This window comes from Hippocampus zosterae, chromosome 13 (assembly GCF_025434085.1).
Source record: "Hippocampus zosterae strain Florida chromosome 13, ASM2543408v3, whole genome shotgun sequence".
Lineage (NCBI taxonomy): Eukaryota > Metazoa > Chordata > Actinopteri > Syngnathiformes > Syngnathidae > Hippocampus > Hippocampus zosterae.
In genome coordinates this window covers 15,918,028-15,930,848 of record NC_067463.1, presented here as the reverse complement: position 1 = coordinate 15,930,848, position 12,821 = coordinate 15,918,028, and the positions used below count along the sequence as shown (strand labels likewise).

The 12,821-nt window shown below is 42.1% G+C and overlaps 1 protein-coding gene across 2 annotated transcripts in view; it reads right to left on the bottom strand.

Moving 5' to 3' along the window:
* The window catches only part of rgs12b (regulator of G protein signaling 12b), a 47,739-nt gene that overhangs the window by 21,392 nt on the left and 13,526 nt on the right, over positions 1 to 12,821 (bottom strand). For both annotated transcript variants that reach the window (XM_052084837.1, XM_052084838.1), the window contains exon 5: positions 12,457 to 12,576. In XM_052084837.1, coding sequence (XP_051940797.1) covers positions 12,457 to 12,576 — 120 coding nt within the window. The remainder of the gene's footprint in view (positions 1 to 12,456; positions 12,577 to 12,821) is intronic.

Genomic DNA, 12,821 nt, shown 5'->3' with positions numbered 1-12,821 from the left:
TTTGTTTCCCAACAAGTGAGTCACACATCAGATGTGACTCGGAAGGATGAAAGAGGCATAGAAATACTTTCACTTGGCTGCTTGTCTTGAGATCACAAGTGTCACATAAAAGTCAGGGGAAAGAAAGAAGAGACCGCAATCGAATGAAATCAAATACATCTGTTGTGATGAAATGCATAGTGACACAACAGTAAATTCAATAAGTGGAGAAGAACTGAGGGGGGAGCAGCAATTGGCATAGCTTTGCATTGTCTTGGACAATGCGCACAGGCTCACACAAAGCTCCAGTATGTCGTGGGGGTGTAGAAATGATACATCATGACTAACAGTGGCCAGAAATACTTTTTGTCTTAAGTGTCCATTTTTCCTCATTTCTGGCAATGTCTTCACCTTGGACTATTTCTGCTGCTTGGGCCAACACACATCATCAGTCTCGAGCCTGTTTGTCTTCAGTCTTACTTTATCTCGCCCTCTCCCCCTCATCGTTGATATTTGGGAAAGCACTGGCAGCGCAAAATGAAGTTGAAAGTGATGGAAATGGAAGTGTGAGTACAAGTCATACAACCATATGACTGAGTTACAGAAAAGATAATCAATTTGGGGAAGCCTGCATCCACATCAATCCAATTTTTTTGAATTGAATTTGTGCCTAGTGCCGATCTTGCATCAATGCACGGGAGAGCAGAGCTCAAAAACTGCTTTGAACCACACAATTGGGGCCTAGTCGTGAAATGACTCTGACTCGCGGAAATGTACATTTGAAAGGTGTCTTGTCATAGGGGAGTGGCCCCAAGTCAGCCCTTCAGAAGCCTCAAAAACACATTGTGGAATAGACGTTATGTACCTATCATTTTTGTTCACATTTCAAACATGTTTATAAGAGTGGAACATTTCTCCTCGCCACCTTTCATTTGGCTTGCGCTAAGATTGGGCCATTTTGCATGCTGGTTCATGCCTGCCTTTCTGACTCTTAATTTAGGCTGCAAATCAACTACCGCAATCAGTCTCAGGTTTGATAAATCACATTACACTTGCTGAATTCGTCGATTTGCATATAGTCCGCCCACAAGGCCCGAAATGAACTGGTGGCACTTCTTGGCTGCACCTGGTTAAAACATCATATTCCTCATCTGTTTCTATTCCCACTAGGCCGCGCCCCTTAAAGGCACAGATACAACACTACAGATGTGGATTTCTGCTTCTTACAATGTAGTTACACTTTAAAAAAGGCAGTTGATTTTTGTATTCATTTTCATACAATACGGTGCTTTTTTTTTCTTCATGAAAAGACACATACAAAATTGTGGGGTTTTTGGGTGGCTGGAAAGGATAATGCCATTTCGTTTTATTTCAGTTGGTAAGATTACTTTCATTTAAAAATTAAGTTTCCAGTATGTTTAAATCTGTTATTCAAATATATAGTTTCCTTAGCGGTGAAATACCATCACATACTGTAGCAAATATTCTCGAGCTCCATCATCAACATGCAACTTAAAACTAAAACTACATTTGAAAGAAAACATGATTGTTATTATTTTTATCAACTTGCTTTAATTTTAAATTCAAACACATGAATCATTACATGGGCAGCACCGACAACATCTCAGCATTTTGATGATCTGTTATATGAAAATAGTCAATACACCAGAAGATTGGCAATATCTGTCTTATAGGAGGCCTACGTGTGTTCGAAAGAGAGCGAGAGAGCGTGCGCTACTCACTGTATTGAAGTTCCAGACCCGCTTAAAGGAGAGCCTCTTCCTCAGGCTCATCCTGATGACTACTGACTACTTCATCTACATGTTGCTCACCAAAAAAAAAAAAAAAAACACACGTGCACTGGGACACCCACTGAGCTTCTTCTGGAGATATTTAGAACAGGAAACCCATGTAGACGTCTAACATGGATGAAACCAGAGCTTTGCACATCTGTCACACACATGCACACTGAATTACAAGCTAAAGCTGCAAGTAAGCAAACGCATTGCTAACACCCGAGTTTTCTCTTATTGCGTCCCAAGGCTGACACACTCTCACACACTAACCGACACACTGACAAGGAAGTTCCATTCTGTCACATACACAAACGGCTTGTTTCCATAGAGACACGCCCCCATCAGGCAGCGTGAGCTGAGGAGGGGGAGGGAGCAAAGGTCAGTCTGCCAATCATGTTCCAGCAGAGCTCTCAGCTCTCCAGCCTCTTCCTCTGACCTCCCTTTTCAAATCACAGCCGAAATTCAAGTCCAACATTTTCTTGCAGTCACAAACATTAAAGTTACTTATCAACTCCTCGGTATGTTTGAGTTTTGACTTTATTTGAACTTTTAAGTTTGATAAATTGTCTCGAGAGTAACAAAGGAACTGTAGACTTTCCAGCAGCCTGCCAATGAATGTTCATTTTCCTGCATTCTATTGGGCAGTGTGTAAAAACAGGAATAGTGCAAATATCGGTTGCATATGATTCCCTGAGAAAAAAAAGTTGAAGCTCATTAAGTGTCAAAACAATGACAGACCATTCATTCATTCATTCATTCATCTTCCGAACTGCTTTATAACTCACGAGGGTCGCGGGGGTGCTGGAGCCGATACCTGCTGTCTTCGGGCAGTAGGCGGGGGACATCTTGAACTGGTTGCCAGCCAATTGCAGGGCACACACAGAGACGAGCAACCATCCACGCTCACACTGACACCTAGGGACAATTTGGAGTGACCAATCAGCCTGCCATGCATGTTTTTGGAATGCGGGAGGAAACCAGACAAAACCCACGCAGAGAACATGCAAACTCCACACAGAGAGGCCAGAGCTGGAATCGGACCCGGTACCTCTGCACTGCGAAGTCAACGTGCTAACCACTGGACTACCGGGCCGCCCCAATGACAGACCATGTGTGCTAGATATTGGACATTTCTGACCATTTCACATACCATTTTCCTGGTCTATTTTGCTTTTAAAAAAGCCATATGGCATCAGCAAGTACTGATATAATTCAGTCAGCACTCCTAACATCATGTTTCATGAAAAAAAAACATTTTCAACAGCCAATGAAGCCAGACTGTGAGCCTCCAATGCGCTTCTGTGAAAAGATCTACTGTACATCTGAAAACCGTGATCGATTGCCATCAAAATGTATGTATGCACATATCCGCATGGCCTAATAGTATTCGGAAAATAAGAACGAAAGTCACAAGATTTTGGATTTTATCGTTGGCAGCCGTTGCCTTTTTCATGAGCGGGTGTCAGAGCAGATTCTTCTAACAGCGGGATAAAACTAAATTTAACAAAATCACCCAGAGGTGGTTTTGTTAAATTTAGGTCAACCCATTTAGGAACCACAAGACATACACACAAAACTCACTTCCAGACACTCATATAGAAACACAGACTGCAATTCAATATGTGCATGTAGCCTTTATGCCTACACCTCACTCACCTATTTTCCCGTTAAGGGTTTCTGGGTGTTGAGTGTCGGTGTAAAGCGAATGCATAGTGATACGGTTTTAAAACTCAGTATTGATCTTAGCACCGTCTTCGTTTTCTTTTGCTGACAGAGAATCTAAAAAGAACAAATCATCTATATCATAGATGATTATAGATTCTATAAGGTGATGCCTTGTTGTTTATTTTTTCATTCACATCAGAATGCTGCAGTGTGCTATTGATGAAGTTAACCTTCCACATCTCTGTCTCATAGCAACATCAGGGAATGGCTCCAGCATGCGGCGCCCACCACCTCGTGTGCACGGAGGCGAAGCACGTTGCCACAGACTTAATGACACAGGCTTCAAGTGATACTAATGCCAACCCCCAACCCTCCTCTCAGTCACAGTAATTGCATGCCCACACATCCTGTGTGGGGTATGACACAGTTGAAACGGGTTAAACTGATGTTCTGCAGAGGGGAAAAAAAAGGGGGAAAAGGAGAAGAAACATTCAACTATCCAACTATATTGGCCAGCGCACACAATCTAACCACAGCGCATGCCTTTTGTTTGAGAATTATCAGGCTGTATGGAGTGAGAGTCTCAGGACAAAACAAGTCGCCACTCATCAGTCGTGATTATAAGATAAGATAAGATAAGATATCCTTTATTTGTCCCACAATGGGGAAATTTACAGCCTCCAGCAGCAAGAATGTATGTAGAAAGAAGAAGAGAAAAAAAACAACAACAAACATAAAAAGATTAAAGCAAATAAAGGAGATGAGCATAAATGAAGCTGCCCCTCTCCCCCCCATGGGTTTGGGGTACAAAACCACCCAAAACAAAATGGGAAGAAGTAATAAATAAAGTAAAAGGACGAAAAGAAACTCAAACAGGGATATGAGCTGCTGGAGAGGCAGCCACTCAGGGGGCGCCATCATTAAAAAAAAAAAAAATGTCATGGAGCAATTAAATTGATTGGACAATCATCTGCCCAAAGATAAATTCATACGTAAAATCAGATTTAAATGGAGTGGGAGACACGTGAGTACAGCGTCGCCTGGGTGGGCAAAAGAAATCGGCGTTCAATTATTCACAGGCTGAAAAAAGGAGATTTGTTTGTAAAAATCAAAGAGCCTTCAAAGTTGCTGATCCATTCTGGCAACAGCCTTAATTATCCCTCTTGGTTAAAAAAAAAACAAAAAAACCCCAATAATAAATTACTCACTTGCATGCAAGTTCATCGGGTTAAAAAAAAAAACTTCAACATTGCCCTCTGCTGTTAGAATTCAAGTGCAGTACGACAGCAAGACAGCAAGTAACCTGAGATCACACACCCTGCGTCATTTTGTAATGACACAGGGTGTGAATATATGTTTTTGAATTATTTGATTTTCAGCCTCATGAATTCTAAAGTATGGACTGATGGTGTTGAAGGACTGGCGACTAGCAGGACTTTAACTTAATTCCAGATGTTGTCACACTTGAACGCGGTCGTTTCCGAGGAAGCCCACCTTCCTAAAAAAAATGGCCCAGATCTTTGGGACAAAAACAATTCCCAAACTGAATAGATTATATTCAGACCATAAAGCCATTATTTTTATTTATTTATTTTTGTTGTATTTTTTCTTATCTTATTTGATGTAGTTTTTAACATTGTACTCGTGATTTTAACTGCTTGTTGTAAGGTGTCCTTGAGTTTCTAGAAAGGCGCCCACAAATAAAATGTATTATTATTATTATTATTATATTCATTCATTATTTCATTTCATGGGAAGAATTGACTGAGGTGTCCATCTTACTAAGGTTGTAGCCCATTTTCGCAGAGGTAGCCAACATCATGAGGAGACGTTGAAGGCTAAAATATAACCCAACCCTCCACTTGGAATTCTATGTTCATAGACCCGTGTGTGGTTCTGCATGCATGTCTGGTTGATATCGGAAGGGCCGCTCCGTCAGTCACAAGTGCAGCAAAACGTCATAAGGCAATGTTTTAATATAGCCTCCTGTTGCATACAAAATGAACACGCACTGTAGCGAGTGACTTGTCACATGGCAACGTTTGACGGTACTCTTGAGGTGAACTGCGCCCATCTGGCACTTGATGAGGAAAAGAAAAAAAAGAAAAAAAAAGAGGCACTAGTCTTCATCCGAAAGGGGAGATTGCATCTGATGCTGAGCCTGCCATCCTTGAGGTGTTTCATGTAGAGGAGCAGTGTTGGCTCATCATCTTATTTGTCTTTCCTACAAACACTTTTGGTCCCAGGGGAAATCACGAGGAGCGCACACAGAAGTAATGTGGGTCACTTATCTTTGGGCATCGTATTGTGCCATTGTTCCTTTTTCGTAGGCTATGGATGGGCATTTTATGTCTGGGCGTATTGATGGAAGGATGGTTTGGGGGTGTGGGGGTGTTCTAGCCCGTGGCATCGACATGCTGGGTCAGATGAACTGCAAACTCCGGTAATGTCATGGCTTCCTTTTGTGAAATTAAAATAGATTCTGCGCTGGTGTCGAGAGCCAAGAATGACTAAGTGGCACCTTTATTCTCGGTGTGATTTTGACAACACAACCAACGCATAACTGAGCGTGTTCTCTCTTGTTGCTTTCATAGACTACAGACAGTAATCAACAGGTTTCACTTTGATGAAACGTCGTCAGAAACTGTGCGGTGATTGGCTTGCACTGGTCACATGACCTGTCATTCCAGAGCTGGGCAGTGCAACTAAAGTTTCGGAAGATTCGGTGCCTTTTGGCGTGAAAAAAAGACGCACTCAATTACAACATAGCATGGACACATTTAAGAAGTGAGGCTAAAAACTAAACGCTGAATGGTGTCAGTAAGTACAGTTCTTAAGACAATGTTGTGTATCATTGTATGTGACTGGAGAACGTGATTTCATTGGTAGGATCCCTCACACACACACACACACACACACACACGATTACTCACTGGTTGCGAGGTCATTTCTGAGTCCCCACTCAAAGTTTGCGGCTCCATGAAGAAAGACACGGGTAATTCCCAGCACTACATATGAGAGCTTCCCAAGGTGCACGTTGCTGTCAGCCCAACGGGTGTTTGCGCGCACGTGCTTGCACAGTAAATCTTGATGCCGCCTAGGAGTCCAACCCGCTGCACGCCGTCGCTGTTGCTAGATTCCCCTTCCAACTTGCTTGCTCTTTCTCTCATCTCCCCTCCTCCTCTATCATCTCCGTCGCCCTGCCTCTCTGCTCTCACCCTCCTCTTTCTCTGCATTGCCACCCACCCTTGTCATTCCTATTCCACCCACACTGTTGTGGTGTGAGAGGCATGCACATACACATTAATCAGATGCAGAATGTGAAGAAGACCCCCGCCTTGACGACCACCACCATAACCCCCGACACTGTGCTCAGCTCTGAGCGAAGCCTCACCCCCGGTGCCCTCGTCTGTCATCTCATTAGTATGCCCCGTGCACAAGCGACATTCGTGACAGAGGAAGGAAAGGGAGGGCGACTTTGATGGGCCGAGTTTGATCCTCCTTGTAGGGCCAAGAGATGACAGAGCAGAGAGAAGGGCAACAGGAGAAGCAGCGGTGGAGTGGACGGCACAGGTCACTCAACCGTTAGAATGATCGCACCTTAGAGAGGAGTTCAGAAGTGGCTGCATTCCACAACATGCCTTGACACACAGTGGTGATACACATACTCACACCCCCACTTATAACCCTGCCCTTCCCCTACATGGCCTAGGAAAGGCCCTGTGAAGTGAAAACTATATATTTTGGTCATAGGAGCCACAAATGATCAGTTAAATCACCAACAAAAGTTTATCTTGAAATGGCCAAATCCTCTGACGTAAGCCGCTCAACAGTAACTATTCTCTGATTTCTTCCGGAACCAATTAATTTCGTAAATAGAGGTACTACTGTATTTGATTCTAAAATATTTTACAGTAATAACCCTAAGCAGTACATATATTGTATGAGCATCATTATCATTTCAAAAAAAGAAAGAAACTTGATTTGTAAATAGTGCGCCGACGCCAGCTAACCGTGGGTTGCAGTGGAAAATTCAGGCTCATGCGGAAGCTACAAAAGACGAGAAAGTAGCCTCCCCCCGATCCAAGAGACAAGCTGCATGTGTCTCCGAAATAGGTTGGCTTAAGGCAAAAGTCATGCCTGAATCATGCAGAAGGCACAAAAGAAACCACCACTTACATAAATATTTACAGATCCAGATCAAAGATAATGAAGGTGAACTGGAAGTAGTACGTGCGGCTGCGAAAGGGGTGCCATACGCAAGTCGCTACGGTACACGGGGCAGTCGCCATGCACATGTGAAGATTTCTCAATGTCTCAACATGTGATGCTCTCGCACATTTTCTGCTTGTGTGCAACACAAATGATAACAGTGCAAGTCAGCCCAAAAGAGTCACACATTACTTTTCACAATTTGGAGTAGGGTGGAAACTGTTCACGAAGGGCCCTGCTCACCAACAATCCGAACCATGAATAAGATCTGAATTCGAGAACAGTCAGCATCCATGTGGAACGCTCACTTGCACGCGTGAAGATTTCTCAATGTCTCAACATGTGATGCTCTCGCACACTTTCTGCTTGTGTGCAACACAAATGATAACAGTGCAAGTCAGCCCAAAAGAGTCACACATTACGTTTCCCAATTTGGAGTCATTTGGAGGAACATTAACCACAAAAAAGGAGAAAATATGTTCACAAATGTTATGCAAAAAAAGTCAAGTTGACACAATCACAGGCTAAATCAAGGCTAACATTTTCAATCGACACTGTTAAAAGTTTCCCTTTGACGAGTTAATACTGTAATGAAAATCGAATTAGTAGCTGTAATTGCCAGCTATTTGGTGGGTGGAAACATCAAAGAATGCCCGCTCTTTTAAAGGCTTGGCAAATCGGTCCATTACTGTGTTGTGACTCATTGCATGGAGGTAATTAATGTCATGACTTTTGCTCACAACACACACCGTTTTTGCTCAAAAATACTTTTGAAGTCACAGAGATTACATTTTGGCACATTTGTCCATCCTTCATGTTCTTTTTTTTCTGTCTTTCCTGCTTTTAACTGTCTTGTGTTCTAAGGCGAGCCATCGTGTTGGGGACCAGTGTCAGCAAAGTCACATGGATATCACGGACTGTACGTCCAGTCAATAAGGACCCTCTCTACTTGATCAAGTGGAACGGATTAGGTAACAGCTATACTGCTTTTAGTTTGAGGATTAAGCAGGCTCACAATATGATTAAGTGGAACGGATTGGAATAACAACGAACAGCAAGAAAAACGTCCTGAAGAAAGGGGCAACCCACCGATCTATGATCATTTTTAAGGGAATAATGATAAATCATTTTCTAGCCTAGTCTTTTTTGTCCAAAATAAATATTGAAAATAAAATAAAAATACATTTCAAAATGCAACCAAATCTTAGAGGGGCTAAAGAACATTTTAGGGAGGTTTCAGGCACCCTGATTTAGGCCTAACGACGCTGTTGGTGAATACTTTTCCCATCTCTGCCGGTCCAACGTTATAATTTTACCCCGATGAATTCTGTTGTATTGGAATTCGACTTCAGCCATTTTTCTTATAAAAACGATTTTCTTATGTCATTCATGTCAAATATTTTCAAATTTTAAGCAGGAACTATAGAAGGGCTAAATCTACTCAAATGACCAAAATTGTACTGCCGTGTAAAAATATTCCCCCAGAAGGGTTCTGGCAGCCAACAACCATGGCGAACACAGCGGATTTGTCTTTTTATCATATATTTGTGCATGACAGAGAACTCCTCCATGTTATTTATCCCCACCGACTCATCAACAGAACAACATTGCAGGTTATGTGAGAAACAGCACAGGAGCAATGAGCACTTAAATTTGTGCATTCAACCCGTAACTTGTATTTGTTGTTGTTGTTTTTTTTGTCCTGCTTTCATTGGTGAGTCTTACTAGTAAACAGATTAGACAGCAAGGGACAATTGTACTCACAATTGCCTTGTCATTTTGTGTTCAGCCATGAAGGAACACTGGAGAATTGTTTGTGTGGATTGGTGGCCTTTCAAAAATATTAAACCCATTTGATGCGCACAAATAGCAACTTTGAAGTACTAAATAATTATTAATTCATTCATTCATTGTGACTCAGTTAAATAAAAAAAACACTCATTGGGTGTTTGAGTTTGTACAGCTGCAAAAAAATAAAAGATTGAATGTAAGACCTGGACAAAAAAAAAAAGATTCTGCCTTTGCAAATCAATCAATCAATCAATCAATCAATCAATCAAATCAATCAATCAATCAATCTTAATTTTGACCAACACTTTGCTCATTTTTGTCGTTCTACATTGCATTGCTGCACAAGTGTGTACAGTACCAGTAAAAAGTTTGGAAACATTTCATTTTCAAATGATCTCAACCACATTTGAGCCCATTAAATTTAAGCTATTAACTCTTGATAATGCACAGCTCCAAGTCACAAAGCATCATCCACATCATTGTCACGTTGAGCTCGAAGCGACAGAGTAATCGCTTCGTGCGCAACAAACTGGGGATAAGTGGATCACCAAAATAGCAGACACAGAAAGTAACTTTGTCACGAAAACGATATTTATTACAACACAAAACCCCTCGTCTAAACGGATAACAGAAAACGCTGGTCAAAAAGAGAACCAGGAAATAATTATAACGAGGCAACAGAAAACGCTTGCACAAAAACGGCAAGGAGAAAGTTTAGGCAAAATACTACAATTACACACGAGAGGATGTCTAGGAACGCAACAATTATCAATAGTCTTTAAGGCAGAAGGAATAGGCAATAGCAATGGCACAGCGTGGAATACTCCGGCAGTGAGTCGACTGCCGGAGCGCCTAAATATAGCAGGTGCAATCACCGATAAATGGGTGGCAGGTGTGCAGGCGGCAAGCGAGAACACCTGCCCCCTGCTGTCAAATACGGAACGTGACAATCATAAAGCTGACAGGGAAAATACCAAGATGTGCAAAACTGTTATCTGGGCAAAAGGTGCCTCCTTTGAAGAATGTAAATACCAAATAATTCAATCAATATTTCTTTCTAATGCCGCTGAAAATAAAGAATGAAAAAAAAACCCATTGAATTAGTTTTTAAACTTTTGACTGGTACTACACAAAAAGTTTGAAATTTAATAGGTGTTTCTGATGTTGTAGTGGTACAATCGCCTGACTTGTATGCAGGAAGCGTAGGATCGGTTCCCAATCAGTGGAGCTGTGGATGTGGGTGCGAATGGTCGTATGTCTTGATATGTTCCCTACGACTGACTGGCGACCAATTCAAGGTGTAGTCTGCCTTTCGCTCTAAGTCAGCTGGGAGAGGCTCCAACAACTCCACGCGATGGATGAACGGATGGATGAAATTTAACAGAGGAATAGGTTGCCGTGTACGTACAATATGTATACAAATACTGTCGAGCTTGCTTGTTTGCACAGATGTGTTTCAGACAGGAATACTTTATTTTACGTACATGCATTGTGTGTGTGATTGTGTGGATGGGTGTGTACTGCACAGTGCACATGCGCTCTTCTATTGAGGCCATTCTAAAGACCAAGTTGTTGATCATCGGAGCTCATTGTGAGTGCCAAAAAGGTTCGAGCTACCCCTCTCCAAATCATACACGCACACGCACACACACCTACAGGCATGCATGCACACTCACAAACACGTCCCCCATGGTCAACACAAACACAAAGCCGTCTCTGTCTGTGGACATTATTGCATGAACACAAAGAGAAAAAGGCCTAATGACCAGGAAAAAAAAGGTAAGATAACGAGGGAGGCAGGGGCAGAGGAAAAAAATACTGAATATGATAATATCATCAGAATATGATATACAGTACTGTATATACAAATTGTGGGAAGAATGGTGCCTTTAAGACAAATAAATACCATGTCACTGAGAACATATTTTAATTAGGAGGCCATTTAACAAGAATGGCATCCCAATGTCTCTGCCAACACTTCCTATGAAATTCTATGATGGAAACCAACCATGGAAAAGGGAAACAAATTCCACGGTACCCAAACAACCACTGAAAAGCGGAAATAATTAACTTTCTTCTGATCTCTATCTTAGGAGGACAGGCAAGCAAAACGGTCACTGTAAATTATGCTCAGCCTCCATCTAGCTCTTCAGCAGACACCGGCCGAGGTGAACGGTGGCCATGCTGTTTAACTCGGTTTGACTACAATGTGCAGCATTACCCTGTTAATTAGCATATAAATAATGGCCCACGTCTGTATTCTTGTCAATAAATGCTCATTAGGTGCACAGTGCAATACACAATCATCATAAATTACAACTGCACTGTTCCTCGGGGGTGGGTTAAAATGCAGAAAGCAATTCTTGCTGGTCATTATACAATGTGAGCAAAAAAGTACTTCTACCTTTTTTTTGTACAAAACAAATGTTTGATTTTTAGGGGGGGGGAAACAAGCTTATATCACTTTGAACATTAAATACATTGTCTTTGTGGTATACTCAATTAATTGAAAATGGAATTTTACACAATGACCCAACTTTGTAGAAATTGGAGTTTGTATCTAAAATGATCAACAGATGTTTCTCTCTTGAAGCTACGTACTGATAAAAGTAGGATTATTACCTCAACGGTTTTAATGTCAAAGAGCAGCAACAAACATCGTATGATCTAAAGCCCACGGTACAGCTACACAATGATCAGAAAGTTTACAGGACATGATGTCTCGTTATCGGCTGGTTTGTCCACAACTGTGTGTATGTTGCCATGGCGATATGAGAAGAGGGCTTGAGGTGTCATGTGATGATGCGCATGAGCTGCTATTATTAGAAAGGCTGGTGCACGTGTGGCTCAAATGTGACGATAACACTCAGACGAAGGTCGAGTGTTGCAATAGCATGCGCCACTTGTCTGCAAATGTACAGAGGGTGTGTTTGTGTGAGAGCGGGAGAGAGAGAGAGAGAGAGAGAGAGAGAGAGAGAGAGAGAGAGAGAGAGAGAGTTAGACGCACTCCTACCTCCAGGTCATCCAGGGAGCGGGCCAAACTGAGACGTTTGGAACGTCCGAAGGAGCGTCTGGCTGAGGAGCGATGGGACAGAGGAGGGAAACCCATTGTCAGACCTCGGAACCGACCACTCTGACGAGAGAAAAGACACAAAATGACATTTACATGCAATCAAATCACCCTTTCAAACTATATTAATGGCAAGAGAGAAACTGTTCGGCACATAGCACTTCACGTTTGGCGGCTTCAGTGCGTCGTCGTTTTTTTTCCAAAATACTGTATTCATAAAACGTATATAAATCAATTAAATGATGATGCGAGAGAGAGACAGAAGGTTTCCCTGCATGCCGAGCTCATGTGACTCAGCGGCTTTGTAC